This window comes from Cheilinus undulatus, linkage group 2, assembly GCF_018320785.1.
Source record: "Cheilinus undulatus linkage group 2, ASM1832078v1, whole genome shotgun sequence".
Lineage (NCBI taxonomy): Eukaryota > Metazoa > Chordata > Actinopteri > Labriformes > Labridae > Cheilinus > Cheilinus undulatus.
Window position 1 is genome coordinate 22,119,926 of NC_054866.1, and position 17,233 is coordinate 22,137,158.

The 17,233-nt window shown below is 40.6% G+C and overlaps 1 protein-coding gene across 4 annotated transcripts in view; it reads right to left on the reverse strand.

Moving 5' to 3' along the window:
- Window positions 1-17,233, reverse strand: part of LOC121524936 (kinase suppressor of Ras 1-like) — a 48,502-nt gene that overhangs the window by 12,163 nt on the left and 19,106 nt on the right. For 2 of the 4 annotated variants that reach the window (XM_041810567.1, XM_041810558.1), the window contains 4 exons: window positions 1,612-1,768; window positions 796-1,168; window positions 223-389; window positions 70-139 (listed from right to left, as the gene is read on the reverse strand). In XM_041810567.1, coding sequence (XP_041666501.1) covers window positions 70-139; window positions 223-389; window positions 796-1,168; window positions 1,612-1,702 — 701 coding nt within the window. In that variant the 5' untranslated portion in view covers window positions 1,703-1,768. Of the gene's footprint in view, window positions 1-69; window positions 140-222; window positions 390-795; window positions 1,169-1,611; window positions 1,775-14,284; window positions 14,404-17,233 lie in introns of those variants that run through there. The other 2 variants (XM_041810538.1, XM_041810548.1) reach the window with 2 other exon arrangements.

Genomic DNA, 17,233 nt, shown 5'->3' on the forward strand with positions numbered 1-17,233 from the left:
GTTTTCTGTCTTAGTAAATTTCTTTTATTTAGACAGGTCAGGAAGTCTGCAGGAGTGAGGGCAACAAACCTGTGTGTGACAGCAAGGCCGATGTCCCTCCTCAGAGTCTGAGGTGAGTTCTTGTGCATACTCACACCTGCTAGACAACATTAAAATATTGACTTTAATTGCTGAATAAGCATTGAGGCTCAGACAGAGCAGAGGTCTGATGTGAGGACTCACTGTCCAGCAGCAGGGGCGGGTGTGCAGTCATCATGTATGAGGCAGAGGTGGGGACGGGGCCAAGTGTTCGGGCTGACAGCGGAGGTGAGCGCAGGCCTGAGTCTTCAGGAGCATTCCCTGAGCCGTTAATGTGAATCGCAGCCAAAACTTTGTTCTTCTTACCGGCCCTGAAAGAACACACATGATGAATAATAACAGCAGGTAATCAGATTTATCAGCCTCAGACAGGTTCCCTACAGGACACTGGTGAGAAGATTTCAGGTAACCAAATCATTTAGTTCCTTAAAGATAAGTTCTCATATCTAAAAATTCCTGGTACTTTTGGTCAAAAAGCACCTTAAGTCTTAGACACAATGAAATCATAAGCAAAACAACCAACAGTGCTGCTGTAGACAAGCAACTTATGCATTTCATTGGGTAAAATGGCCTATTTTGTCAATGGGAACTGGTGGGGAATGAAGTATGGCTATTGTTGTTTAAAAAGGGCCCAACTCTCTAATAAAAAGTTCTGTCTTATGATCCTCCACCATGTTCCTCATACAGCATGTCTTCAGTGTTTGTAATTAATCCCACCTTTGTGCTGAGGGCTCCTCAATGCGGTTGGCAAGCTGAGACTCATGACTCTTGCTCCTGGTCAGGTTAATGTTGGGGAAAAGCTGCAGCAGTTTGCGTGAGGGAGGCGGGGGGGTCTGTGAGGACTTTGCGGTGCGTGTCTTTGACGATCGCCCAGGAGGAGGTGTGCTCAGCTCTGGCGTAAATGCATCAATCATTTCCTCTGTTGATATGTAAGTTCTTTGCTCCTCTGAACAGGGCACCACTGATATGGAGATGGAGCGGCCATGATTGGTGGTGGGCTGAAGGGGGAGGGTGGGGCTACAGATGCTGGAGATGGGGCTGATGGGAGAGAAGGCATCGCTGTCCTGTGATGGCTCAGAGCTGCAGGAACCTGAGGGGAAAAAACGAGCATTAAGACATGATGACAAATTGTTATGTAGTTAATCTCACTGAATGAATGCACGAGTGAAAAACTGAAAAAAATGTAATATAATTCCATCCGTGTCCAAAAAATAGTGCAAGGGCGGGTGGAAAGAGGTCATGACAATTGTAGAAATTTAAAATTGGATATGATTCTATTAAAAATTAAACAATATTTTTTACTACCAAAACTATTCCAGGCAAATCCAGCACACTGCCAAAATTACACTTTTACAATACTTTTCAATGCTTTATAAAATAATAGATTATCTTGAATTAAAACATGCTTAAATAAAAGCATCAACATTTTTGACTATTCCCCATTAATGTTCAAGGTAATACTTGAACAAATAAAACTACTCTATCTTTGCAGTAGCTGTAGTCCCTTCTCAGCATGCAGAGCAGCTAGCTCACCTGTGTCACCTGTTTCATTAACACTCTTCAGACAGGAGAGGGCAGCAGTGAGGCGAGATCTGTCATCTGAGTTTGAGCCCAGACGTCTCATCGTGTCTTGCAGCTCACAGCTGGACGTCTGCGGCACGCCGTCCACTGAGAGCTTCCCTGCTGCAGCCTGCATGAGATGTAGAGGACACAAGAACGTTACTTTTCACAAGACCAAACTGCAACAAGGTTATCAGACTTCAATATTTACCACAATAATCAGCAGGAAATACATTCTGTAAGAGGAAGAGTATGTGCTTCATTCATTGTCTGTGATGATTCATCGCCTTGCATCAGTATTCAACCTCCTTAATCTTTCCAGTGATTTTTTAACAGTTTGAATTCTGGGTTCTTGAATTGTAAAATGATATATTTGTGCTTTCAAAAGGCACAATGAATATGTTTTATACAGAGATGCTCATCCAGGCATGCAGCTTTTTCTGTTCTGATGTGTTGATGCACCAATCAAAAAGTATAGGATTCAGCAGCGGAGGACATATTCCTCATCTGGGACAACAGTGTCAGGCTGAAGAGTGCAGAGCGTATACTTTATTTATAGCATCAGCAATCATAATTCATGCTGAGGACCTCTTACAGTGTTTATTCAAAACTAAAACTGCAAGTTGTTTTCTCAACACTAAAGTCTTACGCCAATAATTAAGAACAATGTTTTTCTCTAAGTAGCATGATTTAGCAGCTAGTTTGCAATACAAGTAAATCATCATTGATGTATGCACTGAAGTCACTTTTCCGCCAGACCACACCCCCCTCAGTCAGACTGAGGATCAAATCTTTCTAAAAACACAGCTGCCTGCTATGGGGAAACAGAGTAAAACAGAGAATTACTGCTGAAATGAAAAACATTCGGACCTGACAGACATCACTACCAGATGCATGGGCATCTTAGTAACTACCCAAACTGAATGAAATGGTCAACAGACTGAAACGTGTGTCAATTTGAGTAAATAAAAATCCTGGGGCCCCTGCTCCTTCTTTCAAAAATATCCAGTTGCTATAGTCCACCCCTAGCGCTGCACAGGAGAGCAGAGCCTGGAGGAGAAGAGAAAGGTGACAGTAAATTGGAGGAGTGATGACGCCAAAATACTTTTGATGCTCAAAAGAAAAAAAGAAAAAGACAAACTGAGTCAGGATGAGGGGAGACAACTCCTTCCAACGGTGTTTTATAGTCTGGAATATTGTGTTGTATAGAGTTAAATAATAGGTTTAAATCTGAGTCAGAGGGCAAAATAATGTCATTCTTTTCTCTCTATGGTCCGACTGATCAGTCTTAGCATTAACATACCACTAATGCTTATCAATCTCTTAATATGACTCGACAGACAGCCTCTGAACTCCTGTTCAGTTCTTCAGTTCCGTAGAAAACCCTTCATTTTTATATTGATTTCAGCAGACTTTTGCTACGATTCCAACAGACCTACCCATGAGGTTCTCCAAGCTAGGGCTGTGGAAATATGTGATCTTGTCCTGAATGTATAACCTGTTTGCTTTAAGTCCAGCCTGTAGTTAATAAACCACCAAAATATTAGTTTTGGTCCTCCTGATATTCTTACTGTTGCTGAGCTAAAGTGGCAAGGATTATTTGATTAACAACTGCAAGAGAATTATGTGAAGCACTTGATAAAAGTTAAATTCAATAGTTTGATAGCAACACTAACATGATTAAGCCTCACTAGTCTGTTTTATTGTATGTTAGGCTATATCAGAAGCTAATATCAATCTGGATGCTTGTAGTAGGTTATTTCCTTGAAGAAGACAGGCAGAAAGAAGATGTGGAGGATAGAGAAGAAAGCAGGGACAGGGAGTAAGATGATGATGATGGATCTTTGCCATGCAAGAGTTTCGCAGGAAAAATATTAAATGCATGTTTTTATGGGGGGGTCGAGCAGTTTTAGTCTAGCAGTCTAGCAGTTTTGCTGAGAACCACATGCACATGGCTGTGGTCCTTCAAGTTGGCAGCTCTGTTTTGACTCCAACCTGTGGCACTTTTCCATGCCATTCTCAACTTTCTGATCCCAATATCCTACGTTACCCACTGTCCAGCCCTCTGTAAATTAAGGCGTAAAGGCTAAAAGATAAATGAACTAAAAAGCATGCTTTTATGGAAACAGATCTCATATAAAACCATGGGTTTTAAGGTTTCAGTGATAAGAATTATCGGTGGCGCTTTAAACAAAACCAGTCTCTCTTACACCAATCCCTTGGTCCAAGAGAGCAAAGCTAAGGCTGTAGATATAATATGATATAAGACTGTTCATTTTTAGGCAGTTAGGCAAGATACAACCAAGTTTATACTGGCAGAGAAAGGAAAGTGTTGAGTAAAAGTTTAGTAGTCTGTCAGCTGGGGGAACATAAACATAAACTGACAAACAAAAAAACTGCGTGCACTGTCTCTTTGTTTCTGAGCTGCTGTGAAATGCTTCCTGGAATCTGACAGCAAACTGTGAAAACAGGCTTTAGTCTGCACCGCCTTGACGTTACAGGAATGTGTTTTCTCAGGCCTGTGTGTTTATGTGTGTGTGTGCTTGTGTGTGTGTATGAGGAGAATGGGGTAAAGGGATGGGCTTAATCTCTTGGCAGCTGGCTGTTTCCTCATTGTGTCCATGCTAAGTGAAAAGGACAAGCTGGGATAACAATGAGATCAGGATTTAGATGTGATGATGATCAATCTGTGAGAATCAGTTGGGAATGTTTAGGGGGCTTTTCCCATTGAACCTTTTCACCCAAAACACAAACTTCAGATTCAGATAAAAATATTCTCAGGTGGTAGCAATCTATGTTGAACAAATCCCACCTGCATCTTCAGATTCTACGACCAATCTCATATTTTCCAGAGCTGGGCACACATCTATTTATCTATTAAATGATATCAATTAAATGCTAATAATTTTTCAATGTGGACATTGATTTAAGAAATATGAACTGAAAACATAAACTTTTGTTTAATTCAATCCCCACTGACATCTGCCTCACCTCCATAAACCTTATGACCTTCAGAGCATCTCTAGACTGAAGAGAGTGGTAACATACAGTCATGTGCCTAAGTTTTAAGCATAAAGGGTGCTAAGGATTCATCACAGAGTATGATGTGCCCGATGTGAAGGGACAGCCAGAGTCAATCTCAAAACATGTCAACACGCGTGTGTTCCTTGGTGGCCAAGGTCAAGCTTGGCAGCATCTCTTCTGTACAGGCCTTCTCACCCCTGGTAACACACCCGGGGACCACTCGCAGTTTTCAGGCCCTCAGGACATCCAAAGCACGACTAGGGTCTTGTGGCAACCCTACTACCTGCCTGGACAGTACCCTGGGCCATGATCACTCGCCACATCCACCCCTTACTCTGCCCTAAAGCTGTAGACTTTATTTTTTAACAGATTATTTTCCCACGCCCTTGGTAATATGCAAGGACATCCAGAGCACTACTGGGGTTGTGTCAATCCTAGCAATATTTGAAGCAATCTGTGGATCTCTATAGGTAAGACATGTTTGGATAAGGATTATTAACATGGTTGGAATCAAGAGAATCATAGATTTTTGGTGATATATGACATGAGTAATACTTATAAAAAATAAAATTGCAAATGATCATGACAGTGAGTCAGAGGGAGGAACAAAGACTCTACGCTTAGCGTAATTGTCTCAGGTAATTGTGAATGGAAGATATTAACCAACAGAAGTTAACGTTGTTAAAAGATTAGTGGCTGATAAGGTAAAATCTTTGTTAACTGTCCTTCCTATACTGTTGCCACAAAAATGCCCTTGCAGAGGAAAGAGATAGAAATTAATTCCTTGTTTAAAAACAATCTAAGAATATACACTATATTGCCAAAAGTATTCACTCACTCTTCCAAATAATTTAAATCAGGTGTTCCAATCATTTCCATGGCCACAGGTGTATAAAATCAAGCACCTAGGCATGCAGACTGTTTCTACAAACATTTGGTGAAAGAATGGGTCGCTCTCAGGAGCTCAGGGAATTCCAGCGTGGTACTGTGATAGGATGCCACCTGTGCAACAAGTCCAGTTTTGAAATTTCCTTGCTGCTAAATATTCCACAGTCAACTGTCAGTGGTATTATAACAAACAGGAAGCGATTGGGAACGACAGCAACTCAGCCACAAAGTGGTAGGCGATGTAAAATGACGGAGCGGGGTCAGCAGATGCTGAGGTGCAGAGGTCGCAAACTTTCTGCAGAGTCAATTGCTACAGACCTCCAAACTTCATGTGGCCTTCAGATTAGCTAAAGAACAGTGCATAGAGAGCTTCATGGAATGGGTTTCCATGGCTGAGCAGCTGCATCCAAGCCATGCATCACCCAGTGCAATGCAAAGCGTTGGATGCAGTGGTGTAAAGCACGCCGCCACTGGACTCTAGAGCAGTGGAGATGCGTTCTCTGGACTGACAAATCAAGCTTCTCCATCTGGCAATCTGATGGACGAGTCTGGGTTTGGCAGTTGCCAGGAGAATGGTCCTTGTCTGACTGCAGTGTGCCAAGTGTAAAGTTTGGTGGAGGGAAGATTATGGTGTGGTTGTTTTTCAGGAGCTGGGCTTGGCCCCTTAGTTCCAGTGAAAGGAACTCTGAATGCTTCAGCATACCAAGAGATTTTGGACAATTCCATGCTCCCAACTTTGTGGGAACATTTTGAGGATTGCCCCTTCCTGTTCCAACATGACTGTGCACCAGTGCACAAAGCAAGGTCCATAAAGACATAGATGAGAGAGTTTGGTGTGGATGAACTTGACGGGCCTACACAGAGTCCTGACCTCAACCCGATAGAACACCTTTGGGATGAATTAGAGACTGAGAGCCAGGCCTTCTCGTCCAACATCAGTGTGTGACTTCACAAAAGCGCTTCTGGAAGAATGGTCAAAAATTCCCATAAACACACTCCTAAACCTTGTGGAAAGCTCACCCAGAAAAGTTGAAGCTGTTATAGCTGCAAAGGGTGGACCTACGTCATATTAAACCCTATGGATTAAGAATGGGATGTCACTTAAGTTCATATGCAATCAATTTTTCATTCATCCGATGTTTTTAGACACAAAGGGAAAAAAATCTTTGCATTGTGCAACACCGCCAAGGCTGAAGGTGGGTGACCCAGCTGCCAGCCTCCCTTCTCAATGAATGCAACTCATGAGACAATTTCGAATATCAATACACATAAAGAAAACACAATTCTGAGTTGCCACTACAACATCATGAACACAGATCAGATGCAAAAAAAACAAACAAAAAAAAAACAACAAACAAAAAAAAAACATGGGAAACTAATACTACTAATACTACTAATGCACATGAATAAAATAGAAAGACAGTAAAACATTCTCCTACAATACACTATCTAACAATAAGGACTGCTGGCAGTGAGAGTAAATCAATGTGGCCATCTAAGCAACTAAAGTCAGAGGTGAGATTTTAACTGTTAAACTAGTCTTGAAATCATCAAAAAATCCCAGGAATATAAAGGTAAACACACCCAGTATGACAGAAAGGAATGAATCGGACATTCAGGGAGAGGCTGCAGGGATTTCTTTTGAGATAAAAAACAAGCAGATATCAGAGAGGAGAGGATGACACATTGAGGAGAGGTCAATAAACAGACAATCTAACTCATGATTTACTGTATCTAGATGGCCACGAGGTCCAATTACATGTCTGGTCTGGTTGGAATTTAAGACATGGAGCATCGCATTTACGCTTACTTTACCTTTTTCACAAAATTCTAAACAAAATCTCCCTCTCTAAAACAATTTTTGTTACTGTGGTTCACTTGTGATGCTGAATGATAACTAATGGAGGCAGATTCAAACATTCTAACACTCACAACTGAAAAACACTTGCTGTTCATGATTAGATTATTTCTAGAGAGGAAAGGTATGTGAGAGGTGGTAGACAACAAGACAGAGGAAAAAGGGGAAGAGGGGGAAGAAGATGATGGAGACCAAGACTGAAATTTCAGATAAAATTCATTTCACTGTGAGAGACCAAATTCTGGAATGAGAATGAAGAAAACCGGACCAAAAATCACACATGCAATTCAATATGTCAAATAAGACTGAGGTGTAAATGTTCCTTTTAGAAAGAAAGGGAAAAAAGCAAATAGATAGAGGTGTAACAGTATTTCAGTCAGATACACTTTTGTCATAGATTTTACCATTTTACAGAATGGTCGACAGTTTTACTTGGCGGAGAAGGCTCTGCTCAAAAGATGCTCCCTGGGTTAGTCCAGCAGCATGCTTTGACTTTCCAGGGAGAGCATAGCTAGAAAATCCCAAACTCCCAAATGGATGGATATGTTAATGACAATGCATACTGAATACAATAAAAGTAGTTAAAAAGTAATAACACATAGCATGAATCTCATAAAGCTTTATGCAATAAAGGAGGAGGCTGGGGTGGAGGAAGTTAAGCTTTGTCAGCAGCAGCAGCATGGTGCATCAGCATTGATGCAAGCAGGAATTAGTAAGAAGTAAGACTTATTTAAATTGACTGCTGTTTTGGGAAAAAGAGCTGTGATTGGCAATGGGAGTTGGGAGTTGATAACTGTGAGCTGGGAATATGACTACCATGCTTCATTCAAGCTTCATTTGTAAATATCCCGACCTGTTTGCTTAAGGGAGCAGAGTTCAGTGGCATGACACATGCATCCAGACCATTTCTTAAAAATGCAGGTAAATGTGACAGTACTAATCAACAAATCTAGATGTCAGTAATGCTCATGTTTGCTAAACGCCATAAGAAGCTGGCACAACAAATAACACAAAGAGGAACACACAAAAGCCTCTGGATGTGAAAGCAGAGAGGGTCAAAGACAGTGCCGTTGCTTTTACATTTTACAGTAAAAGATATGCACAGACCTTTAGAAGTAAAGAACATCAGCTCCAAATGGGTCTTTCAGTGCATGTGTGTGTTCTCTCTGGGTAGTCGGATGGATAGATGGATGGATATGTAGTGTTTTATGTTTTGCTGCTGTGCTTATGATGTGAAAACAGATTTTGATTCTGAGGAAGTTAGGAGTGTTTAGATGTGGTTGTTCGTTTTTTTTACAGAGGAATCAGAGGTTTTGTGAATGTAGATTTAAAACTGAGTTTAGTGTTCACAGTTTAGATAAAAGGGGGCAAGGTTTCAAGAAAGGTGTCTTAGACACAATGCATATTTATATATAAAAAATACATACATAAAAAGATTTTATTCTAGCAAACATTTGATTTAGACATTCAAAATGTTAATATGTAGACATCTATTGTTAACGTCATCCTAACCATAAAACCTCAGGAAAGACAGGTGTGAAATTTTAGTTGTCCTCTGTGAAACATTCCGCATAACATTCCTTCAAACCCCCACAGCTCCAGGACTTTATCCACATTACTTGTGGCCTTGTGGAAGCAAAACTCTGGCCACAGCCTGGCTTTAATGTTGCACTTCCACAAGGCCAAGTCAAGGAAGTAGAAGAAGGGAAAGCTGTGATATTGCATGCCTCCCGATATCACTCCTCCACTTACTGTATACTGGAGATTTCATCCTTCTCCTTACTGTGTTAGTGACACTGTAGGTTTGTATTTACTGCTATAAATCAAACTCTGCATGTATTTTGTGAACAGGGGACAGTTTGTTCCTGCTATGTTTTATCCATTAATGCAAAACTTGTCATGTTGCATCACATCACATAGGGAAGACAGGAAACGAGAATAATTTTGTTTCAACCAAAAAACTCTTGGATCAAGTGCCGACATGAACACTGATCCACCCCTCTCAATGTGAATTAAATTTCTTTCTGAATCAGCTGGATCGGATCAGTCTCTTGCAGTACTGGGGTAATGCATTACATATTACTCCGATTATTTTTAGTGATGTGATGAAAAATGTAACGCATTAGTTCTGCAATTTCAATAATCCATTTAACAGTGACTTTTTCACAAAAATAATTTGTTACTGGGACCAAATGCCATATTCGCCTCAATCTTTTGGCACCAAAATGTTTACAAGTCAGGCAGCTGTGTAACTGCTGAGGGTAAACCTACAGCTGTGTCTATTACTCTATTCCTCTGCACGGATCACTGTCAGATTGTGAGTATCAAAAAGCTGTAAAGACTTTCATGTCTATTACTCCTCTATAAGGCTGCATTAATGTAGCAAAATTAATTTCATTTATGCCGTAGTATTTTATATAGCATTTTCAAAAGTGGAAACCCTTTTTCTTAAAACAGAATTACCTTTTTTGGTAAAGTAAATATGGGTGGGCACACTGAAATAAACCATTTGAGCATCAGAACTCAACCATAGCTTTTGAGCTCCAAATGTCTTCCTAACTACCGTCAACCAGGACGCTAGCCGGAAGATATGACAAGTGATTTCTTAAGGTTAGGTAACACTTGTAGTGTTACCTAACCTTACCTGGAGGTACGATACATCTAGGACTGAGAGATTAAAATCAAAACCACAAGGGTCAAATTTTATGACAATCAACAGCATAAGTAAATCTCTTCCAAAGAATTAAAAAGCACAGTGGTACCTTAAAGAGTCATGTCTCTTGTCTGTCATACTTCATCAGAAGTGTGTCTGAGTTTCACTCTGTCAGACTTTTCTCAGCAGCAGTCAGAGTTGGTTTTTGTAACTCTGACCACAACATTCTCGAAGCAAACACATTGACCTTCCATAACCTCTCCAGATACTTAGTATAACCAAAACCACTAACTGTCCTTAACCAAGAATTCTGCCTCTAAACGACACAACCAACAAACATCTAAACATAACAAGTCCAAAACTGCTGTTTAGGGCGACAAGAAATTACAACAATAGTGGAGAATACAATGGTAGCAAACTTTCTCCAGACACTGGATTAAAATCTTACAATGTGATTGTACCCTACAGATCCTGATTTGTTCTTTCATGGCTCATTCCAGACACTGGATAAACCTCAGCAACAGCCCAGTAACTGCTTTCAGCCACCACTGGTTAAATCTGATGAATCATGTTTTCAGACTTCTGGCTGGAGGGCCCGAGTCTGGTGGTCCTTCTTGTGTAACTTTCTCCAAAAATGTAAAAGACCATTTCTTCATAAAGCCTCAAGCAGGTACCACACTTCATCATCTCTCCCCCAAGGTAGCTTCTTCTGAAAAGATGGCACACATTGAAGGATATTCCAGGAATTTGAGAATCTCTAGGTAGCCTCAAGACAAAGTAACATGGCAGTATTAAACTCTTGGAGAGCAGAGAGGGGGATTAATAGATGAATTCAGACTTTTCTCAATGACAGACGATGTCTGTCTACCCAGAACAGACTCCAGTCTCACAAGAAATGCATCAAATGATATAAGAGAAGTGGAGGCAGTCAAACCATCGATCCCAGAGCTGACATTCACGCATACAGTCACAACTTTGCATCACTAAAAGCCATCAATTTACTTGACAAGTAGGGGTGTGTATTGGCAAGAATCTGGCGATATGATACGTATCGCAATACAGTACAGATTTTTACAGTGGTAAAAATCAGCGGTAGCTTCAGCAGGCTTCTTTCACATTATCTGTTAGCCGCTAAGCTATCGCTATGATGCTCAGGTTTGTCGTGTTGTCCAAGTATTTCACTCTGGCGTGGCATATCTTACAAATGACCGGACTCCTGTACAAGTCTGTGACGTCTTTAATGTTTTGGAAGCCAAAACAAGCCCACATATCCGCTACGAATGCAGCAGAAGCTGCACTGCGGCAGTCGGCATAAGCAACTGGCTCATTCAGACCGGAAGTCTTACATGATCTCCTGGTCTAAGCAGAGGAGAAGAGGGAAGAGTCAACTGCTTGCTGACAGCTGGCGGTGCCTGCCGTCAACTAGAGTTCAGGGGGTGAAATTACACCACAAACTACTGCACCAACAAAGTAAATTATTCATTAAAAATATATCAATACTGCATTTTAAAATACTGATACAGTATTGTGCCATGAAATTTTGCAATATATCAGTATATCGATATTTTCTAACAACCCTACTTACAAGCATGTCTGTTGCCAGGCAACCAGAGTTAAGTTGACAACATATGTTGAAACCTATGATATCAAGAAAAACACAAAAAAGATGAAAAAGAAGACCTCAGTCTCAACTGCAACTCCTGGCTAGCTAAAAAGTTAACGACAACTGCCAGTAACTGCCATTGAACACTGCCTGATAAACAGGAGACTACTGAAAGCTACCAGTTGAGGTAGCATGGCAGCAGCGCGTACTGATGCAGCGGCCCAGAGGTCCATCTTTAGCGGCAAAACAAAGCCCTACACTTACACCAGAACTGACATTCTGTGTATGAGAGACTGCTTCTTTGACTACTGCAAAGGAAGCATGCCCACGGAGTTTGCATCTTTCTCGACAGAGATTGTCCAGAGAACAGGGTGATCACAGACTGAAAGGAGGAGGACGCAGGAGGACCCTGTCTGTGTAGCATCACCCACACAAACCTGCTGTACCAAGCATCTTTTTGCTGGTCCCCACTCCCTCACTAACCACTGCTTTGACGACTACTTGTTGCTACAGAGGAGACTGCCATAGACATTTTGTTGTATTTTCACTTGCAATGACAATAAACTATCTATCTATCTATCGATCGATCAATCGACTGACCAACTGACCGACCGACCGACCGACCGACCGACCAACCTACCTACCTACCTACCTACCCATCCATCCATCCACCCACCCTCCCATCCATCCATCCACCTACCTACCTACCTACCTACCTACCTACCTACCTACCTACCTATCTACCTATCTATCTATCTATCTATCTATCTATCTATCTATCTATCTATCTATCTATCTACCTTTCTTTCTGTCTTTCTTTCTTTCTTTCTGTACTCTGGGAGGAAGCCCAAGCAACTCATACTTATATGCAGTACTTTATCTTTCAATTTTTCTTTTTTTTTTTTTTTAATCTATTGTCATTCCTGGTCAAAAATCACAGCTACAGCACCCTCAGTGTCTCTTGGACAACAACAGTTTCACTTTAGATTTGCAAATTTCTAGGACTAGGACACACTGGAGGCTCTTGTAGAGGATGGGGCTGTTAGAAGCCCTGAAGTAAATATTCATTTTTGTTAGTATTTGTCTAGACCATCACAGTAAAAACAAAACTTTCCAGATAATGATTCTTGACACTTCAAATACAAAGTAAAACATTTCTATAAGCTTAAAAGCAATTAAATGCCAACAAGATGCATTGAAAATAAAATTTGATTCATTATTTGGTCAAAAAAATTTCAAGGTATTTGAAGTAATCAAAAATAGCAGAATATTGAACTTTAATATGATTCTAGAAATTTAAAAAGTCAAACAATATCAATACTTGTTGCCACTACAGCAACAAAATTAGAAGTCATAGAAATCTAATATTGGGTATTACTTTTTCAAAAGTTGCCAGCAAACTTCCTCACATTGGCAAACTGCACAAATACGCAGATGGCATTTGGACAAGAGAATGGAGCTGGAAAGAGGCAAGGGTTTCAATCGCTTCATACCAAGTCCACCCCCTTGTCAAGATATTGCCAGCACATTTGTGTGTTCTGTCTTTTCTCTTTAACAATATGATAGAAAATCTGTGGTCAGTTTAAAGAATTTCGAATTTAGATATACTGACAGGGACTGTATTATTTTAAAGGTACCAAAAAGTACCAAAATTTTGAAAGGTTTCAGTCCCAAAGCGTGGCCAACATGATGAAGACAGGTTATATGAGTACATACAGTATGTTTTTGATTGATTCATTCCTCTCCAATCTTTTACTGGCTCAATCGTGTGATGGAGGTGTGGCTTAGAAAAATCTCAGGGTTGACTGGGGTTGTGGAGGGGTCTTATGTGATCATTTTTCATGGGACTTAATATTCTGGAGACAGCCCTGATAGTCATCATCCTAAACACACCATGACTCAAGTGACATCACAGCCAGACAACAATGGAGGACTTCCCAAATGTCCTCCAACCATAGTCACAAAAATTTAAAGTATTTCTGAAAACATTATAAAAGGGTTGCTGCGGCATTTACTTAAGAAGATGAAAGAGTGATCCTCTGTGGAAAAACAGTATAAATTGAGTTTCTCTTCCTGTGAACCCCCCTTTAAAATTATAAAAAGGTGAAAAACGAAAGGTTGAGGAACAGACATGACACTTTGATGCATACCGATACCTGGGCAGTGCCTGGGCATGCCTCAGCTGCTGTTTACAGGTGACGAAAGGCTGGAAAGAAAGGAAGAAAAGAAGAAGAAACACTGACAGAAAAGACTGAAGACCAAAGAAATAAAATCCTACAACCTCATGAAAGTAAATCACACAGAAAACAGCTTCCAAAATATCTTCCTCTGACACTAATTACTGGTTTATGATGCACAAATGAGAAGACAGAAACAAACAAGTGAATGAGAGGGGTAGAGTCCATGCTAACAGGCACGTGAATACAGGGAAATCTGTCTTTAGACTGTACAGAGATACACAAAAGATGGGAAAAACACATCACACAGACTAAAAACTGCTGGAAAGGCGAAAAACTTTCTCATATAATGTCCTGTCAAATGAGGAAATGAAAGAAAACACCTCTCTGTGACAGGTCACACACACTTAAAGCTCTAAAAGAGGTGTATTTCTGTACGTTACCATGTGTTTGATTCAATCTGCTGCAACCCAGACACCCTGCTCCCATAATCCACGCTCTCTTACAGAATATAATCCGTGAACGACACACTGACAGGGTGCCAACAAATCTTCCAAGCGCCTGTCACACTCCCTGTTTTTCTCCTCCCTCATTCTTACATTTCCCTCCCCCTTCTCTCCTCCCTCCCCCTCTTTTTCTTAGACACAGCGTAAGTTTTTCTTCCTGACATGACAAAACTGTGCATCAGTGACCACTGGAGGCCAAAAAGAAGACATCAGCGTCCGAACAGATTTATTTCAGTCTATTACCTAAGTAACACAAGACAACCTTCATGAACATTTTTCCCATGCACACTCAACTCTGACCCTTTTATTGCAGTGATAAACTGGGAAACAGCCTCTGTAGTTTCCTTCTCTCATGGCCACAGAGCTAATGTTTCACCCTCATGTCTAATCAGCTCTGCACCCCACCCTGCCTCGCAAAGAAATCCTCCACTTCCTCTGCATGCCTGCATACCTTTTCTCTCTTTATTGCTCTGATCTCCTGCACTGTACAAAGACAGTAAGAGAGTTTGGGAGCGGGAATTGGGATCATAACACTAGAATTTTAAACTTTGATATACAGTGCATTCAGAAAGTATTCAGACACCCTTCACTTTTTCAATGTTGTTATGTTGCAGCCTGCTGCTACAGTTGTTTGTATTCATTATTCTCTAATTAATCTACACTCAATACGTGAAAACAGAATTTTAGAATTTTTTGCAAATCTATTAAAGATAAAAGGGATATATCACCCTTTGCAACAACTATTGAAATTTAGCTCAGGTGCCTCACGTTTCTCCTGATCTCTGCAGAGACATAACACCTTTACTGGAGTCCACCTGTGGTAAATTAAATTGATTAGACATGATTTGGAAAGATGCACTATAAAATACATTACAGCTGACAATGCTGACAATACAAATCAGAGTAAATGCCAAGCCATGAGATAAAAGGAAGTGCCTGCATTTGGATGAAGTTTGGCACAACCAGGATTTTTCCGAGATCAGGGCCTCCAGGCTGACTGAGCAGTGAAGGGAGAAGGGCCTTAGTAAGAGTGTTGACCAAGAACCTGATGGTCACTCTGACTGAGCTACTGAGATCCTGTGTGAAGTTGAGACCAAGTTCCAGAGGGACAATCATCACTGTAGCCCTCCACTGATCTGGGCTTTATGGCAGAGTGGCTAGACTGAAGCCTCTCCTCAGCGTAAAACACACAAATGCCTGCTTGGAGTTAGTAAAAAAAAAACAAAAAAAAAACAAAACAACAGCTAAAGGACTCTCAGACTGTGAGAAACAAGATTCTCAGGTCTGATCAAACCAAGATTGAACTGTTTGGTTTCAGTTCTAAATGTTATGTCTGGAGGAATTTCGGCAATACCATCCCAACAGTGGAGCTTGGTGGTGGCAGCATCGTGCTGTGGGGGGTGTTTTTCAGAAGTAAGGACTGGGGCATTGGTCATTGTTGTGGGAAAGCTGAATGAAGCAAAGTAAAGAGATATTTTCAATGAAAACTTCTTTCCGCGGACTAGGCCAAAGGCTCCCCTTCCAATATGACAATGACCCTAAGCACAAAGCCAAGACAATGCAGACCCTGTGAATGTCCTAGAGTGCCCCAGACAGAGCCCTGACTTTAACCCTATCTGGAGGGACCTGAAAATGGCTGTCCACCAATGGTCCCCATCCAACCTAACTGAGTTTTTTTTTTAAGTCCAAAGCATCAGCAGAAATTCATGAGGAACTATTTTTGAGATGTCTCCTATTTTAACAGTTGAAAATCTTCTCAGAGCAAATCAGAGCAAATCAATACAAGGTTATTTAAGATGGTTATCTTTCTAGATCCAGACTTGAAACACTGGTGATTTTTATGCCTTTTTTTTTCTTTTAATAAAATTAGGACTGCAAGCACCTTAGCCAAAATGACATCCTCAGTTTCAACAAAAAAAAAAAACACCTTATATATTCACGGTAAATCATAATGCACAATGAAAGAAATGGGGGGGGATCTACAAAACAAGCTGGCATTATTGCTTTACAGTAAACATCTGATAATCAGCTGATTGTCTCATGCAGGTCATTAATTCAATGAAGATATCTGCATGAAGAACTAACTGTAAAGCATTCAGACCATTCGTCTCTGCACTCCATCAGAAAAGGGAGGAGTCTCATTAAATGCCATTATCTCTTTATCTCTACCTCTTGGTGCATTTTAGTGAACACTGAGGTCAGATAAATACTGCAGAAACACGTCTGATCTCAGATCTGCCCCTAGGGGCATAATTCAGCTCTTCTGCAGTAACATGGGGCAGGAACACACATGCAGACGGAGTGAGCAAGGAACATGTGCACACTAATGAAATTGAAATATTTACACAGGAGAATGGCTGTTTTCTTTGCTTCTAGAGGCTGATTCCATGAATATGTTCTACTTTTTTATGGTATGCACCAATAAAAAAGACTAAAAAATCCTGCAGGTGTGCCCTGCAGGGAACAATATCTTTTTTCTGCCCCGAAAACTATGTTGTAGGTCAAAAGTACACTTAAAAAACATTTCAAACTTTACATTTTTAATGAAAATGTTTAGCTTCCAGCTCTAATGTGTATTTCCTGGTGCATTAGTGATCAAACATTTACTTTTTTCCACTTAAATCATTACTGAGTTAATGATGAATGTCTTTTCATTCATACAACCTAGAAAAAAAAAAGACATGTCTTTCTCTGATATTTATTTGAGACCAGTCCTCATGCTGGCCTGTTAAGGCAAGAGTTAGAGGTGTAGCTTTGTACTGACTTCTGCACCAGCAAAAAGATAGGCCGAGGCATAATAGATGAAGACAATATTATAAATATCCTTTGTGGTGTCTCTCAGGGCTCTATTCAAAGTTCCTCTATTATTTACTACACTGTACACCT